This window comes from Neopsephotus bourkii, unplaced genomic scaffold, assembly GCF_033783945.1.
Source record: "Neopsephotus bourkii isolate Nb327-2 ecotype Australia unplaced genomic scaffold, CSIRO-AGI_Nbou_v1 NB_804, whole genome shotgun sequence".
NCBI classification, from domain to species: domain Eukaryota; kingdom Metazoa; phylum Chordata; class Aves; order Psittaciformes; family Psittacidae; genus Neopsephotus; species Neopsephotus bourkii.
Window position 1 is genome coordinate 2215139 of NW_026901300.1, and position 18912 is coordinate 2234050.

Genomic DNA, 18912 nt, shown 5'->3' on the forward strand with positions numbered 1-18912 from the left:
GAATCACACTAACAAAACCATCTCTTGTGATGTGGAAATGAGTTTCACACCTTCCCTCTCACGTCATCTTTGTAAGTGTCAAAGGGCAGGGAAATCCATAATGGGGAAGCTATTTCCTGTGTGTGACAGGCTGTCCTGCTTGGGTCAGGGCAGAGATCACGCCTCTCTTTGACCTGATTTGAGAGGCTCTGATCCAAGAATGTGACACTTTCCTTGTGCCACATCTGGCTGTTTTGTTCAGTGACACTTCCTTGAGAGCAGGGGGAATGTATCCTTGTGTGCTGAGGTGTGAGACTTGTTGGCTGCCATGTCCTGATTTCTCCAGTATTTTTAACTTCATACCCCCAAAACAGTTAATCAATCATCTCATGCTCCCTCCCACATACCCATTCCTGGGCAGTCACACAGAGACACAAGCAAGAGACTCTGTTTCCCAAATGATTACTGCAGGCAGGTGAGCTCCTGTAGCCTTGTCTGACACCATCAGGCAGTCTCCAGGGACAGCTAGGGGTTTGTTCTGATACAGTGACAGCAGTAGTGCTGGCTGAGTTTGCTGGGTTCTTCCCACACTCCCTGGGACCGTGCTGTGAGCCTCAGTACACATGTTGGTGAATGAGGTCTGTCTCCTGTGGTAGAGTGACAGGTCCTGGTAGTTTGCTTCTTCAAAGTGCTTGGAAGCTTGGTAGGGGACTGTATGTGCCAAACATATCCTTTGGCTGCCTGGGAAGCCAAAAAGGTGCAGGTTGTAGCTCATCCTAACCTCCTTTCTTACTGTGGTTTTGCTATTTGCTTGTGGCTTGGATAGCATCCAAGGGAGAAGCTTCCCTATTCCACTGCCAAACCTTTTTTCTGCCTGCTGTGTTTTCCACACACACTAATTCCAAGGCTTCTTCTGATCTTTAACAGGTATGCTCTTTTTCTCTCCTTTTCCCATGGTTTTTTCTTTTTGCCTTTCCTCCAATTGCAACACTTCTGGTATCAGGCAGTGATGATGCTTTGTTAAAGGAGTTTTCTTTGCTTCCTTCCTGGAATAGCAGTTGGGAAGCTGCATGCTGTGATGATACACATAACAACAGACCTTGGTGCATCTCACATGGGTGAGGGAAAGTGGTGCTGTGGAGAACAGAGCAACTTCAGGGCAGATTTGAGCCAGCAAGCTGGGACCACTTCACATGCCTGAGTGCACGATGCTGAACAACAGAGCTGCAAATGTCAGGACTCTTCCAGGGAATTCAGGGTGGGTGGTAGGCTGTGACAGCTGAGCCCCATGTTTGTCATGCCCTGAGAAGTCCTCGCTTGTTTGAGGATTAAACTATAGCTACTTCCCTGACACGGAACTGCTGCCAAGATTCCAGTCTGGCTCAAGCCACTCTCCACACTTCATAATGAAGTTTGAGAGAGTTTTAACATCTTGGTGTTGGCAGAAACATGGTTTTAAAATCACGGTGTAGTTGGAGACTATCTGGCTCCGGACACTGGTAACTGGGTTGGAGACTTTCATCTTGAGGTGAAGTCCAGCTGTGGTGCTAGTGACAAAGTCATGAACTTCTGACTGATGGTTCAGGGCTTGTGTGTGGAAAGATGTCTTGAGTCCAGTGCCAGGACTGGGTGTTGGGAGACTCGGGTTTGGTTGCTGAGCTTTGCTAGAGCTCCTCTGGGAGACCTGCAGCAAGGTACTGGAAGTCTTCATGCCTTGGGTCTCTCTGTACCTACATCAACGTGGTGCCGAGTCCTCAAGCTCACTCATGACTGCAGACTCCTGACTACCATTGGATGCAGAAGTGCAAAACACTAAGTGGGACAAGCTGGCTCTGTCCAGTCTGTATTAGACAAGTGCCTGGATTTCAGTTGTCGGTGTTAGCAGTTATTGGTGTGCTTTTTGGCTGCTCAGAGGGCAAGGATGTGATGTTCTCAGGAGACAGCATTGCTCTCCCATCGCTGGCCAACGCCGTTCCAAATGCAGGCAGCCCTGTGCTCAGGAGGAAGCTTGTGCAGCCCTCTTGTCTGTTGGCTATAGGAGAAGTTGGCTTCTGTGTTTGGCAGCTGGCGTAAGAAACAATCAGCAACAGTTTATTGGGAAATTAATTTCCCAAAGACTGAGCTGCTGCCTTCTTTCCAAGACATACATGGGCAGCCCCTCCTGGCAAGCCTTGGTTACTGCTCTTAAGAGTATCTGTACCCATGTCCCTGCAGTGCTCTCCTGGATGTACACCTGTGTCTGCTGCCCCTTGGAGGAGGGGCTTTGGATGAGATTCCTGCTTCTACCTCCCTTTTGGCCTTGTACATCTGAGCCTGGGGCAGTGCTGCAGGCAGAGGCTGTGCTTTGTCTTCTGCTGGGTCTCACACTGCAGGAGGAGGCTCTTCCCCTGAGAAGACCCCAGTGCTGGGGATTGTGTCTGCCTGGCCTTGAGAAAAAAGCATAAAGCTGCAGCCTGCAACACTGTAATCCCAAAGCTTCAGCCTCTCCCTGTGTATGCCAAATTCCTTTGGCTGTTAAACAAGGGGAGGAATTTTGAGGGGAGCTTGTAGTGTATGACTTCTGTGTTTGCTTTTAGCTTCATGAATAGCAGCAGTGACTTGTCTGGCCATATACTGGGAAAACTCTGATCTGCCAGCTTTGAAGGGCTGCTGGTTTAAAAGCAAAGCTGGCATTTATGCAGCTGTCTGGTTTATCTTGACTTCAGAATCACTGGTGCGTTCCACAGCTCTGCCTGTGTCTGTAGGTAGCCCTTTAGTTTCCAATGGGGCATGGCAGTACTTGTGCTTTAACTGGGACTCTGGGGTGCAGTGTGCTGGACATGAAGCCAACCAATATGTCCTGCAGAACCACAGCTGTGGTGAGGAAGAGTGTAACCCTGTTTCAGATGGGGAGACCTGAGGCATGGGTCAGCTAGCTGGGAAAAAGGCTCCATGGCGATCACTGATGTAGTCTTCATAGAATCATAGAATACCAGGTTGGCAAGGACCTCAGGGATCATCTGGTCCAACCTTTTTTAGAATCATAGAATAGTCAGGGTTGGAAAGGACCTTAAGATCCTCCAGTTCCAACCGCCTTGCCATGGGCAGGGACACCTCACACTAAACCATATCACCCAGGGCCTCGTCCAACCTGGTCTTGAACACTGCCAGGGATGGAGCATTCACAACCTCCCTGGACAACCCATTCCAGTGCCCCACCACCCTAACAGGAAAGAACTTCTTCCTTATATCCAATCTAAACATCCCCTCTTTCAGTTTTAACCCATTACCACTTGTCCCATCACTACAGTCCCTAATGAAGAGTCCATCTCCAGCATCCCTACAGGCCCCCTTCAGATACTGGAAGGCTGCTATGAGGTCTCCACGCAGCCTTCTCTTCTCCAGGCTGAGCAGCCCCAACTTTCTCAGCCTATCTTCATACGGGAGGTGCTCCATTCCCCTGATCATTCCCGTGGCCTCCTCTGGACTTGTTCCAACAGTTCCATGTCCTTTTTATGTTGAGGACACCAGAACTGCACACAGTACTCCAGGTGAGGTCTCACAAGAGCAGAATAGAGGGGCAGGATCACCTCCTTTGACCTGCTGGTCACACTCCTTTTGATGCAGCCCAGGATACGGTTGCTTTCTGGGCTGCAAGCTCACACTGAAGCCGGCTCATGTTCATTTTCTCATCGACCAGCACCCCCAAGTCCTTCTCCACAGGGCTGCTCTGAATCTCTTCTCTGCCCAACCTGTAGCTGTGTCTGGGATTGCTCTGACCCAGGTGTAGGACCTTGCACTTGGCATGGTTTTGTTAGAGCATGACCCAGACTAGATGTCCCAGAACCCTGTCCAGCTGGATCTTAACAGTATCCAACACTGGGGAATCCACCACTTCCCTGGGGAGGTTATTCCAGTTGGCTGATTGTTTCTCATTGTGAAAAATTTTCCTCTTGTGCCCAATTGGAATCTCCCCTGGGGTAACTTCTACCAATTACTGGTTATCTTTTGCATGTGATTCCATGTAAGAAAGGAGTCTCCATCATCTTTGTAGCCACCCTTTAAATACTGGAACATGGTGATAAGGACTCTTCTCAGCCTTCTTTTCTCTCAGCTGAACAAACCCAGTTCTCTCAGCCTGACCTCACATGGCTGCCCAGTCTTTGGATCATCTCTGTGGCTCTTCTCTGGGCCCTCTCTGGCCTGTCCACATCTGTTTTGTATAGCAAGTGTTGTGTTGTGATGTGATGATGTTTGTTATGCTGCTGTGTTAAAACACCCTGGATCTGAGTGGTGGGGGTGAGAAAAGGGAAGACACACAAGAGATTTATATTTTTGTGAGTAATGTTTTGGATCCTCTGTTAGTGCTGAGTGAGGAAAGGCTAATGAAGCAGCCTTTGTTCAAGGTCAGACACATCCACATGCAGGCAGAGTAAGGGAAACCAGAGTCAGCATCTCCACTACTTGCAATGACTTGGTAGCAAGGAGACCTCCAGAAAGCATAATTTGCAGGAGAGGTATGGGGAAGAGCCAGAAGACTATGAGGGCTTAAGGAGAAAAATCAGGGTTGTTGAATCGGATCCATACTGTAGTAAACCATTGCTGTGTTGCTTCGTGTGTCTCCTTTTTCTGCAGCCGGGGTGGCTGGGTGCTCTGGGGCAGGCAGGCAGATGTGCTGTGAATTAGTTAACACCACCACCCTTGAGTACATAAGTGCATCCTGCTGACTTCTTGTTTGTGTTAGTTACAGGACTCTCATCAGGCCCACGTATAAAATGTCCTACCGAACTGTGACCACGCTGGAGTGGAGGTGCTGCCCTGGCTTCACGGGGAGCAACTGTGAAGAGGGTGAGTTATCCAGCAACTTTTGTAGCTGCTTCTGGTAGTTTCCTTTGTGCTGCAATATCTTGGTGCTAATCACACGAGTCGGGCAAAATCTCTAACTAGGAAGCTGTCTCCTTACAGCCACAAAGAATGGTGGCTGCAGACAGCAGCTTGCTTTAGGCTGCTGAGAAAACAATAGCTTCCCAGAAGCTCAAGAAAAGCCTTAAGTAGCAAAGCTACTCTAAGTTACAGTCTGCAGAAGACAGCTTTGCATTTTAGCATGCTGCTAGAAGAAGTGAGTTTGAGGAAGAGAAGCTTCTGTGAGCACCTTGGTTTCTTACCTACCACTGCAGGGGATGCTGAGGATGGACTGTGGCAGGACTGTTACTTCCCAAATAGCTGCAGCTCAGCCTGGCTGAGGATCTGACCAGGGACCCGAGGAGCTGGTGTGTGCAGCCTGTTCATGCCTGTAGGTTTAGACAGGTGAGAATAATTATAGCTTAGTGCTGCTGGTGTAAAGGAGAGAATCCAGCTCTCTCCCGCAGTGCCAGATCTGTTTCAGCAGATTTCAGGGCAAATAAAAAGCCAACATAAGCTTGTTTGAGAAAGTCAGCAGCGATCTCACAGGAGCGGCTCTGTGCAACGAGGTGACAATTTTATGCAGTCAGTTTTCAAGGTGAAACTGTTCTTTCGGCCTTGGATACAGTGTGTGGAGCGTGAGCAGAAAGCCAGTAGCCAGCCCTCACTTTCATGTGTGAGATTATTCTTACCTTTTTTTTCCTCCCTAAAACCTCTGGCGGTACCAACAGCCCTGTGTTCTTGAAAGGAGGAGCGAAAAAATGACCTCCTTCTAGTACAGAAGGGTTGTGCCCCTTGATTTCTAGGAGCGGTGTCGACACCAGTGCTCTACACAGCACCTCAAACTGTCCAGAGGCATCAGTTTTAAACTTGGAGGATTTACTTGCTCCTTATGTTAATTCTTAATGTTCGTGTTACTTGGAATTGTGAGTAAAAAGGGCTGAAAACAGTGTTTTAGGTCTTTTTTGGCAATCTGTTATAAAGCCTTTTGTACTTTCTTTTTTGCACTCTCTTCTGCAAATCTGGTTCCTCTGAGAGGGTGAGATGCTTACATCTGTGTGGGTCCTTCCTGGAAACAGCAGATGAAAGAAAACAGACAAGTAAACTGAAACAAAACCAAACCAGTGCAGTTCTGGAGCCACAGTAAATTAACAGGGTAGAACCTCAAAACGCTTTCATCTTTTTTTGGTGTTAGCTTTCTCCTCACTGTTTCATCTCACTCATATGTGCAGCTGGTGCTTTTGAAGCTGATGTGAGGTAGGTATGATTGATGGCAGATTGGACGTGGGCTATTTTTAACTTGCCTTTTCACTCTATTGCAAGTGCTCTAATTCTCTGATGGTCACTATTGTTCTCTATGTGTCAGCAGAATGGCAACTACAGTGGCTCTTGAGCTTTCACTTCAGAATGGCTCCCAGAGACTGAAGGCAAAAGTTTCTGTTCCCTGGGAGCTCTGGAATAACAAGGCTGCATTTCCATGAGTAGGACAGACTAAGCCAAGAGATAGAATGGATTGCTCAAGCACACAGAGCAGTTTTGCATGGCTGCAGGGTCTCTTCAGATCGATGGTGGGTTTGTTTTGCATCTTGAGGCTTGAGAGATCCTATGTGTTGATTCTGTCTTTAATCCCCACTGAGCAGGGTTGATACTTGTTCCATTTCTGTGTTGTTCTGGAGCAGTGTCCACTGTAGCTGATGTGGAGAAGGGTTTTTTTTTTTACTATCTGTCCTTATATGAGGCCTTCTTTGCCCTTTCTAGATTTATTTCTATTAGCATTTCATGAGGGAAGATGGTGGGAGGGTAAACCAGGGAAACCAAGTCAAAGAGCTTGAAGTAATTCAAAGGCTGCAGTGCAGCTTTTTGCTATGTACAGGCTTCCTTGTTAGCTCCCAAAGGCAGGTCAACTTTTCTTTTGCAAAGTAAACAGTCCACCCTGGATGTGTAGCCCCAAAGTATGACATACTCCTGCTGAGACTGGCTTGTTGTAACACACCTTCGATGAGAAACCTCCCCTTCCACAGTGACTCACTGAGCTCTGGTAGAGCAAGCTTTGAATGCAGTTCCATTATTCTGGAGTGTCTTGACCTTTAGCTAATAAGTTTAGCTTGAGAAAGTAACCACTTAACTGTCACCAGCTGGCAGGCACCTACATGAATGCTGAAGGCTGCACGTTGTTTAGATTTGAATTATCTTGGGAATTTAACTCTTGCATTGTAGCTGATAAAGAGCAACATCATCTGGAGGAAGCCCAGCTGGAGAAGTGGGTGGAGAGTTTGCTGCTCAGTGGGCTATTAATTTACTGAGGTGGGGATGGCTGCTTCCAATCTGTTTCTTTAAGTTGGCAGTGCTTGGGGCTCTCTGCTCTTCTCTTCAGTGCTTTCCCCTCACCCAAAGGTGTGTCAGCATTTGAAAGGGCTCCAGTTCCTTCACTGGTTTTGTGGAAGTGTGACCAGCTGGTTGAGTACATAGCTGAAACTCGCCAGTTGTACCAGTGCTTCCTAGAGGGTTTCTTGCAACTTTCTTGGATGGAGAAAGAGACTTGATGCAACAAATCTGGTGAATTTAACTGTCAGGAAATGCTAATTTTTATTTTCCAGTTTCAGGGGGTTTTGTTTTGTTTAAAGTGGAGCCCAAGCCTAGGACAGGAAATGAATCCACTGAGCCACCCAGTCTGCTGACTGCTGATATAAAGAACATATGGATGAGGGCAGTGCAGAGGTGAAGTGGTTTAGCTATTGCAATCATGCATCAAGCTGATTGATTTGAATCCAAGATGATGCTGACATTTCAACTCGGCCTTTTTTCTATATGGCTGAAAGTTCAAAGGCAAATGCAGTCTCTTGGGAGAGGAGAAGTGTCACTTGCAAGTTCAGGGGCTCAGCATTGCCCTAGAGCTCTCCAACTAGGCAAGGTCTTATTTCACTTTACAAATCTAACATAGACTTCTTTCTTGTTTGTTTGTACTGCTTGAATTTGGGATAGTAGCCAGGATCCTATTTACCCCAGAGGCAGATTGATGGCAGACAGCTTAGCTTTTTGGGCAAGAAGCAGCTCCAAGAGTAACCTCGGCACCTCTAAAGTGATGCCATGGTGATTCCAAGCTTAATAGTTTATTTTGAGAACTTACTTTTTTTTCCTTGCCTCCTCACTTCAGTTCTTGGAATATCTTCATCTACTTTTAATAACTATTTTTTTGCATCTTGTCATCTTGAGACTTTTCAAACCTCTTGGATTCCCATGTGTTTACAATTTTCAAAGTAGCGTAAGAAAATGAAGACTTCATTCTTGGTATGATAGAGTGCAAAAACTTTCTCCTGTTTTACTACTGCTTCACAAAGTTTTTTGCTCTCAGGAGGAGAGATGCAGAACTGCACTGCCAGGAAAATCCTAAACTAGCAAATGCAATTGTGATACAAAATTGGATAAAGCCATGAGAATGAACAGCAGTACTAGAGACCTGAAAGTCTGAAAGCCCATCAGAGCGCTCTAGAGGGAATTCAAAGTGGTGTTGATGGGACCTAGCTTCTCCAGGTCTTGGTTTGCTCCCATGTGAACTGTTAAACATAGAACTGCCAAACTGTGTGAAAATATGTTGTGTAGATTACGCAGTATCATTTCGCATGGTATCACTGTAGTTCTCTTCAGGAGCTGAGCTTGTGTGAAGTGTTTTTCCTTTTGTCAAGTATTTCAGTTCCTTCTTGTTTCTCCCTTTTCCTTGTAGCCACTGCTTGGAAGCAGGGGAGTTAGGTCTGTATATCACAGACAGCAAGTTCAGAGCTCTTTACTGCCTCTGAGCATTTCTCATTTTGCCCTTAGAAACTGAGAACATGTAAGAGAAGGCAGCGGGAGTCAAAAGAGGCATTGCACTATCTGTTCCTGTTGCTGCTAAATCCTAGTACAATGATGTTTTCACACTTCAGAGTCCCAACTCCTGTTGTAGTCAAAGTAAGAGCTTCCATTTGAGCAGTGATGTTCTCCCAGAGATGGATGTCTTGGTGCTCTCTGGTTAGCAGGGCAGTTTTACACTGCAGGTGCATGGCAGGCTGAGGTATCCTCCTTTCAAGTTTGGATCTAGCACAGATCCTTGCACATGTGTAGTTCTCTACTAGAGAATTCCTCTCAGCAATTCCTTTGGTGAAATGTGGCTCTGGTGTGATTTTGAGATCTTTGAAACTGAAATTCAGTGTTTGGTTCCACAAAGGATCTAAAAATATCTTCTCATTCTGAAGTTTAATGTTTATTAGATATGGTAAGTGTGTTATGTGAATACATGTTATAGACTGTTAAATGCAAACCTAAATTTCCTAGTAACTCTCTAGTTACTAAAGCAATTAGTAAGTAGGTAGCAAAATGGGGTAACTAACTTAGTAAACTTACCTTCAAAAATATATCATGTAAGAGCATCAAAACATGTTATCACCCTTGATGGAACTGCTGATGGTTGCAAGTGGCTTTCTCAGGAATGATGTTTGTGCACCTATAATAACAGGTATTGGATAGTATCTGCCCTGATATTTTCTTCCATAGTATATGCCTCCTGCTCCTCTATATGCTCTACTTCCTCCTGCTTTGTTTCTGGCAGCCTCTTCAATGTAGGGCTGAAGGTCCACCAGAAGTTTCCCAAACTACTCTACAATGTGTCACCCAATTCCTTTCCACTCCCATCAACACGCTGACCATTCAGCAGCCTCTGGCTTCAGGCATAACACGTGTGTCACCCTTGATCACATGTTCTGAGGAGTTCCTGGAGTGTGTGGTCACTGTTGGAAGCATGTGCAGCCTGCTGAGAGCACTTTCTGGCATCAGTGCTGGGTGACTACTTGAACAGTTCCTAAATGTTCATCTTCCCTTTCGATATGAGGTCCAAAACAAAAATCCCTGTCAGATTTCCAGAGACTTTGACACTGCATTCCAGCATCGGAGTAGTTTCATGTTTTGGACATTTTTAATCTGAACAGGGAGGATTTTATTCAGCACCTAATGTCAAAATAAGAGGAGCGTTAAATATCTGCAGATGTTATCTCAGCACAATTAGAAAGCTGTGTGCTGCGCTGTTACATTATCCCCAGGTTTTTAGCTCCCATCAAATTACTGTGGTATGTAGCGAACCTCTTTCATTTTGATGAGCTATTTGTTTGCTTTCCCAAATACCTTGGATGCTTTCTGTTTCTCTTAGCTATGCCTTTCTTAATTCACAAGTGACAGACCCACCTATTTATAGTTTGTCTTTGCTATTGATTTGCTTTATCTCTAATCAGGAGTGAACATCACCTTGCCCTGGGTAGGGCTAATACAGGACTGGTCTGCAAGGTCTGTGTGTGTCTGCTCTGCCTGGATCATTCTCGGCATGCTGGCAGGATTCTGCCCATTGCTGTCAGAAGAGAGAAGCACGTGGGGCTTCTTTAGCAACTTCTGCCTCTCCATAGCTGCTGGTGTAACTAACCGATGGGAAGTTTTCTGGGAAGTGGTGGTGTGCAGCAACAGGAGGTTTGAGTTGAGAAGGAAGTCCTCATTAGTTGACTTGAGCTTCTGAGCTCCTGCTGCTATCGTAAAGCACTAAGTCCTGTCTTACACAGAATGGATGCCAAAGGCCAAGGTATGGCTCTTCCATGTCTCTGCTGGTGTTGCTGCTTCCTAATGGGGTTTCATCTTCACCTTCCATGCGGCTGGCTTTAGTGTGTGATAGAAGCAGAGTAGTACTTACGATCCTGAAATTGCTGGAAAGACCAAAAATGCTGAATTACCGCGATAGATGGTCTGTGAAATTGGGCAGGGTCTTCACTGCCTGTTAGAGATGGCATGGGTTGATTCTGCCTTGAAGATGGGAGTCTCTTGAGCTCCTTTTTGTCTGCTTCACTGACAGAGAAAGTAAGTGCCAATGAGCTAGGCTACCTCAGAGGCAGCTGTTGTCAAAAACATTGCTAGTCATGTCTGGAGCTGCCATTGGCAATGCTGGCTTTATTGAATCCTGCTTTTAGTACTTGTGACCCTGGAAAGAACATAAAGGGTAATAATCTTGGAGCACTCACAAAGCAGGGAAATGACTAGGAAAGGTCCACAGGAAGAAATTGCTTTCATTAGGGAGTTATAATGTGTTGATCACAGGAGTAGGTGAGTAGAATTTCCAGGATGCTGCTGCTAAGGAGGTCAGCCAAGGGGACGGAGTGCTCTCTCCTAACTCTGCTGTGAGCCTGTGAAGAGAGTTTGAGCAGGGTGGAAAAGGGAGACCTTTGACTTTAGCAGCTGGCTACTGAAAGGCAAATGCTGCCAGCTCTTACTCATCTGTGGTGCTAGTGTGTTTTTAGCAGGTTAGGACTCCCTGCTGGGAGAAAGGAAGCATGGAAACCTTGGGCACTGCTTATCTCTTCTCAACCAAAGATTCGGTGGTGGTGGACCTGAGAGCCTTTAAAAAGTATTTTTGATTAGATTTGTGTGAGCACTTTTAAACACATCTCTGGTGGTTGATTATGGAGAAACTGAAACTTTTGCACCCAGGTCAGCTCTTGCATTACTCGGGAACAGAACTTGAGAGGTGTGTGGGTTCTGAAGAGCCCATACAACCTTTTAATGGTGTCTTCCTGTCGTAATCCTTAGTGCCTCCTTCAACCCTGTGCTTTTAACCTGCTACTTTCTCATGTACATGTTCCCTTCAGCACTTCTGTCTTCTCCTGAAGTTATCACTTATTTCCCATTCATTCTCACAATGATGAACTTTGTATTTTCTGGAGACCATTAGAAAGGAGCTGTTTTTTCTGTACCTATGACTCACATTATTACCACCTCTATTATTATTATCTTGTTACAGGATAATAAATCTACATTGGGGAACTTCTAAATCTGCTTTCAAAAGGCAGCTGACTTCTTTGTGCTGCTTGTCTCCCCTTTTGTTGGTTTCAGTTTTGTTTGATGCTTTTTGTTTTTATTGATATATTCTTGCCAAACTTCAGACACTGTGGTGAAATCTTGCAACAAAAGAATTCCCTAAGAAATAGAGATCTCGCTTTCATCAGGTTTAGAAATGCTTCTGACATAGAAGTAATTCTGCTTTTCCTGTGGGGAGCTGGAGTGACTGCCACTAGTCTATGCTAAACTCTTAATCCTGAGGCAGACAACGGTCAGCTCAGAGGGCAGAGAATGGATGAGATGGATGTGGCAGTTTCTTGGGTTTAACTGTTTCTTTTTGGTAAGGCACAGCCTGCAGCATGGTTACCTGAAAACCTGCCCACAGAGGTGTTCCTTACTCGAGTGCTCCTGCCCTTCTGGAGAGGTCTAAGAAGTGTATAATGCTCAGATAGTGAAGTTGGGTGTTCAGAACCTGGGGAGATACCCTGTGTGGTGTATTTGCCAATTTCACAGGTGATTGGGCTGTGTGAGAGGATTGGATCCTTTGTTTTCCAGTATCCCAATCTGGAGATGCCTTCTGATGGTTTCTAGTTCTTGCCACCTGCCGCCTTAACCTTTATGGGGTGAGCTGATGTCACTGGTACATTAAGAATAGAGGAGGGAAGACCCTGAGAAAGCTATTTTGCATAAACAGACCAGATTGCTGCTGCTATTGAAAGTCATGTGAAAATAGCCAAAAGGTTGGAGGACTTCTGCTAAGCCATCACTTCCATCCAGGATAAGGATTTTGGACTAATGCAGAGTAAGCTGGAAAGTAGTGTCCCCTTCTGGAAAAAAGGGGATGTGACACATTATGCCATCAATCCTGCAAATGTTGTTTGTACCAAACTCATGAGCAACATTGTCCTGAAAAACTCCACCCTATTCCTCTTCTTTACAGACATTCCTGTCTGATATGGTAGAGGAAAGGTGGGGTTGTATTTATAACCAAAGGCAGCAGATACTGGATGTACACCACTCTGCCAGTCGCATATGGAAGAGCTAAATGAGAGGAATAGTTCCTCACTGGTGTCTGCCGTTTGTATTGGTGCCTTTCAAGTGAATTATAGATAACAATGGAATAAGAATTGAAACCACCCCCTGAAGCTGTCACTGAGCTTCCTTGCTGCTGCGATAACTTGGGGTTATTTTAGTCAGGAATAGGAAATAAGGCTTATTCCTTTAATAGGGAATGCCTGCAGTTGGAAGGGGTGGCAATGAAGAGGAGCATCTCTCTTTCACTGAATTTACAATTTTAAACTGCATTTCACAAGCTGTTTTGTGTTTCATTTTTGAGCATAACACAAGATTGCAGCTCCCTCCCCATTCCTTTTCAAGGGCTTAGTTGTGAAATGTGTTTAACTTAATGTTGCTGTCAAACAGGGTTGAATGGGATGTTTCCTTGAGGAAGAGCTTATTGAATTTTTTCCAGGAGAATATTCAAGTGGGCCAGTAATGCCTGGTCTGCAGAGTGCCGGCTCTTCTGAGTGCAGTAATTCATTTACTTTCAATTATCTTGGATGTCTGGCCCTAGCAGTAGTACAGACTTGTGCAGCTATGAATGTTGGTGAGGATAAGGGAGAGATGAGGGCAACATTCCTACTCTTCATCCCTAGATATAACCTGCACCTCGAAGTGGGACTCTGGGTTCAGAGTCCTGCTGCCATCTCTTGTTTCTGTTTTGTCGCATACTGGAGGAGAGACAAGAACATACTTCGCACCACACGAGTTCTAAGATTCCTGTGCAGAGCTGTTCTAATGATGAGTTGTCACTTTGTGTGGTGATGGAGGAGTGTCTTGTACTGCTGAGGTTTAAAGACATGAGAGTAAAGGATATTTCTTAAGACAGGAGACTTCATTGCCAGCTTTTCACAGACAGGCCAAGGCACCCTTTCTGCAAAGGGTTTTCTAACTTTAAACAAAGCTGTTGACATTTCAAGCTGTTTGCAAGTGTAAGAGGTAAGAAAGATATAAGGTGTTGCAAGATGAAGGGGAAAAGCTGAAGAGGGCCATGGTGTACAGCGAGCAGTGCAGTTGGTAGGAAGCTGAACTGGAGCCAAACTTAGGGGGTGAGGCAGATGGAGATCTTTCTGTTTCTGTTTTTTTGTAGGTTTTTCATTAAATGAATTAATGCAATTGGTACAGTAACATCTGTGTTTTCTGTGACAACTGATCCCAGTTGTGAGCTGCTCTAAAACATCAACAAAAAGGAGTTCAGGCAGCTGCAGTGCTCTCATTCACATAAAAGCTCTCTTCAGGCAGAAGAGATCTACTGGGGATCTGAATCCCCAGTACAACCGTTACAACTGTTCTGGGGTGCTTTGCCTTGTGGAAATGGGAATGTAAGGAACTGGAATAGAAGTGGAATTTCAAGCCCAGGAGTAGGAGCTGAGGTGGATTTGCCAGAGAAATGCGAGACTGGTTTCATGGTTTATAGAAGACTTCAAGGTGAAAGCAAGAGGTAGGCATCAGATTCCCATGTTGCTGATTCCTAGACCTTATTCTTGCTCAATTCTTTGTTATGAAAAGGGGAACCAGAAGTGTTACTCCAAGTAATAATTCCTAGGGGAGCTGAATTTCAGTTAAACACAGAAAAGTGCTAGACAAAAGCAACAGGCTGCCCAAGTGGTAAATGCTCCATCTCTGGCAGCATTCAAGACCAGCCTGGACAGAGCCTTGGGTAACATGGTCTAGCATGAGGTGTCCCTGCCCATGGCAGGGGGTTAGAACTGGATGACCTTAAGGTCCTTTCCAACCCAAACCAGTCTGTGATTCTGTGTTCAATGCATGTCATTCCAACATCTTCTCTCTGAGCTATATAGCAGGATAAAGGCAGCCAAGTCCGTACAGCTTGATTTGGGAAGCTACAGGAAGGTGGATTAGATGGAACAACTTGGAAATACACGTTTCACTCAGAAAAAATCCTATGCTTTAGTTAGGGCTCAGACCGTGTCAGTTTGGGTGGAGGTCTCAAGTGGAGTAGTATCCGGGCTGTTCTCAGTCCAGCAGAGCTTGCTATTTCATGTTAGAGTTAGTCTAAGGAATGAGAGAGCCCTGTAATCAATTTGTGTGTGTTAGAGGCTGAGCAGTACTGGGAATACATGGTAGACTAGGATTAAAATGCAGTCAAGCCTTGATTAAATTGTACAGTTGGGCAGAAAGCCATAAAGTGAGATTCAGTCAAGGACAGTCACAGAGGCAGGAATAGTCAGATGCAAAACTTTAAATGGAAGGAGTTCTGAAGGTAGCAGGCTCCCAGGGGAGGGAATGGAGTTTGTGGAAGACAGTAGAATGAAGTTCTGTTCTCAGGAGAAGGAATGCCATGCGGGAGTGCTACAAGTACTCTGACCGAGTATACTAAACTATTAATGCATTTAGGAGACTGGCACACAACATTTATGTTTTTATGGGTAGGGGTGCCTGCATGTGTATGTGTCAGTGTGCCCAATAGGTCAAGTTTCAGCATTTGAGTAACTTGAGGCTTGTTACCACTGAATTCTTGTGAAAGCTGGTCCCAATTGGTGCTGAACATCTGAGCCCCAGCATCTTAAATGCTGGAAGTGGTGTGTTGCATCTGCAAAGGAAACTATTTGGCTGGGAAAGGAATATGCTGTTTATAGTTGATGGGATTTGTACTGTACTGTTAACTAATGGGATTGGTAAACGTTGATTACTGGCTACAGCAGTTAGTAGGTGTATGTAGCTGGAAATAGCATCAGCACAAATGAGCTCTCTTAAAAACACCAGAATTGGTGGTCATTAAGAGCTAACTCGTGTTTTTAAAAGGCTGGGCAAGAGGTGTAGGTATACTTATTCTAATGACTACATACACGTGATTACAGAGAGTAGGAAACATTTAATCAGTTCCTAAGTAAGTGTAGCATTGCAAGATACCCTGATTGTAACTGTGGTGTAAAGAACAATTGTTGGATGGGTCTTTAGCAACAATACAGTTCCTAAAGAGGTGAAGGCTAGGCAAAAGCTGCTGGTGAACTTTCTGAAGAAAGCAGCTATGATTCTTTGTGCCATGAACTAGATTTCAAACAACATTTAATAAAAGACTTCATTAAATGTGTAAGAGAGTGAAACCTCACCCATTTAAATGGGTTGTACTAGGTCCTTCAACCACCAAAGCGGCAAGGCCATTCAGGAATGGCTCTGTGAAAATCCCCTATCATGAAGTTCATTAAGGAATGATAAAGTTTATTCTGGACTCATAACATATGCTTCTTGCTTGGGCTCCTGATTTGTCTCCTCCTTGGATAGTGCTTCCAAATCCACAAGTAACATGTGAGTTTGCATTTCATTTTGAGCCCAGCAGGCATACGGCAGTGAGGTTACAAGACCTTTCCAAGTGAGCCTGGAGGGACTTGTTGGCTAGAGTTTGGATTTCTGGCAAGCAGCTTACTCCAGCTCTTTTCTGTAATAAACTCAGGGTTCAGTCCCTGGCTTCTTACAGATACCGAGCACTGTTGCGTGTCTCTGGATAATCAGTCACTGGAAAGGCACAGATGTTTCAAGATCCATAGCAATGGGTGCAGCATATAAGAAAGGCAACATGAGGGTCATACTACAGATGCAACCACATCTTACATGTGTTCCTTCTTGACAGGCAAATTCTTGTAACATTTGCGGTTTTCTGGTTGCTAATACCATCAACTGAGTAACTCAGAAACTAGTGCTGCTTGTGACTTTTATTTGCTGTTCATGAAGCCTTGCAATGCCATGGATGGCTCTTGCCTCCACTGCACATCCAATAATGAATAGAGTAGGGTGCAGGATTACCCAAGGCAGTGGCTTAGATTAATTTGTACAGCAGTTCTAACAAAAGTCAAGAGGATTATAGAAATATGTGTCTAGAAGACTGATCACTTGGTTGTGGGGATCCTAAGAGGCGGTTGAAGAAATTCCTGTGTTTTTAATTTTCCTGTAAATAAAATACATTCCTTCTTGCATGAGCATAAGGAAAGAAGGAAACAAACCCTGTCAAGATCAGAATTTGATGTTTAATTTGTAAATGGTGACCTTTGTAGTAGCAATGCTAAAGAAGTCTGTGTGCATCCACTATGGAAAGTACAGGGGCCCATGTGGATTGCTCGGTAGCCCTTTGTTTTAAAACTCTTCAGGAACATTGATGGCAGATGGGCTTTTGTTAGGCTGCTTCCCACTGCCAGTGACTATGTCAAAGGTGGCTCACCTGACCAAGCACTAGAGGTTTCTGTTGAAGGTTTTGGGGCTTGTTCTTATTGAATGAGAGTGTTTTCTAAGCACAAGCCATAGAAACTGCTGTGGTACCACTGAGAAACTGAAACTGTAAAGTCTCTTGCTTAAGAAGTTCTTCTCCAGTGGCTGATTTGGGCAATAGATGTGTCTGTTGTCAGCCAGTGTATTTGAGCTTCAGTAGTCGAGGCCTCAGTTTTAAGTAACAAAGTTTCTGGTTTTCTCTTTACTGGTGGTGGGAGTTGTTAAGTTCATATGGTTCATAGTACTTGAGGGGTGATGGCTCCAAATGCTGCAGCTAGCTGTATTGCTTCAGGGCTTTGCACTGTAAAACATTACAGCCCATTAAATGAGGGAGCAAGCCACTCCTAAACTTGGCTTATTTGATCTTTTCAAACGTACCCTCCAGTGATTAAACAAACAGTGGATTTTTCAAGTGTTCTCCAGTTGTATTATCTGCTAAACACATCTCTCAGGGTGATCTGCCAAAAATGCCTTGAACACTCTCCTGTGGCTGTGTCCTTGGTAGTCCTTATGGAAACATAAATAAGCAGCTATTTCTATTGCATCTAGTCTGTCTGGGTGGGATGCAGAGGATGGGTATTGGGTGACTTTTAACATAACATGAACTCAAAGATTCTTGCTTATGTCTTAATATTAGCACTCACAGCAAGACAGCAGCTTTTTATTAGCTACACAGGAAAATAAACCATTCTCCTTGCAAAGTGAGTGGTTCATGTTCATTTCTAGTGCGAGTTGTCTGTACAAAGGTATCACTCTTGCCCTACACTTGTCGTAGGAAAGCAGAAGGGCTACTAGCAGTGGTAGTTAGGATGCTAACCATCAAAATATAAGCTCTTTACAGAACAGTGTAGCGGGGAATGTGAATGAGCATTTAGATGGCTTTATTAATATCTAGTGGAGGCTCTTTTCTAGAATGTGTCCTTTGACACTCGGTGCTGGTCTCCAAGACCTGGACAGCTGAACACTGTAAACTCTGGGATATAAGCATTCAGCCTGAAATCTGTTTCCTGCTACAAGTTCAACTGTTAAACTTTAGGTTTTTCTGATTTTAAACAGGAGAGATAAAATAAAAGTAAGTTTCATTCTTCTGACTCATTAAAAGCTGACAGGAGAAAGAGAGCACTATTTTCCTGAAGTACATCAAAATCTTATTATTTATCAGTCCTTTGTCCTTGGTATTGTGATGATCCCAGAGTGACTGAGTATCCTTTTTCCTATCCACATGGTTTTGTACCTCGTTTATATCTCAAATCAGCAGAAACTCTGATCTTCACCTGGCTTTTTATGGCAGCTTGTAGAACTGTAAATGCAAATATGCTCTGACAGCAAACCCTAAATCAACCTTTGGTCACTGCAAGCTGGAATCATTTGAAAACCTGTGTAACCTTTTGACCAAACCTGGGCTGATGTTCAACATCTTTAACAAAAACCGAAGCCAGAACAGCCCTGATGACTTCAGATTTTCATTATAAGCCAGCTGTAGACCCTAATGTGCACTCAGGTTGGGACAGAGGATGTAATGGGTCAGCTGCACCATTTGGGCAGGAATGTTCTTGCTCGCTTGGGATCTATTGAGCAGTGGTGTTCTCACCAGTGCTTTTTACTTATCTGGCCCTGAAAAGCAGTGGCTGCTTTCTCCTCCTCTTCACCACTGCTCATGAGCATCAGCTATCCCAGAGCAGTCTTTGCCAGCATCCGTCACGGTTTTCCTTTGCTCTCCAACTCTCCCCATGGCGCTAAATGGTGTGACTCTGTGGGCTGCTCCCTGTGAATAATCAGTGTAGCTCTGCACAAACTGTGCATTACAACGATGTGTCAGGTTTGCTGGTCCAGGTACGAGTCCCTGGTGTGCATGTGATTCAAAATGTATGTTGGAATGCCTTGTGCTGGCCCAGATCTCTGTGTGACTTGATGTCCCATCAATAT

The 18912-nt window shown here is 44.8% G+C and overlaps 1 protein-coding gene across 8 annotated transcripts in view; it reads left to right on the plus strand.

The window, feature by feature from the left end:
- COL26A1 (collagen type XXVI alpha 1 chain) overlaps positions 1-18912 on the plus strand; it is a 168798-nt gene that overhangs the window by 33463 nt on the left and 116423 nt on the right. For 5 of the 8 annotated variants that reach the window (XM_061355512.1, XM_061355506.1, XM_061355508.1 and 2 more), the window contains exon 3: positions 4703-4806. In XM_061355512.1, the coding sequence (XP_061211496.1) occupies positions 4703-4806 (104 nt within the window). The remainder of the gene's footprint in view (positions 1-4702; positions 4807-18912) is intronic. The other 3 variants (XM_061355513.1, XM_061355507.1, XM_061355511.1) reach the window with 1 other exon arrangement.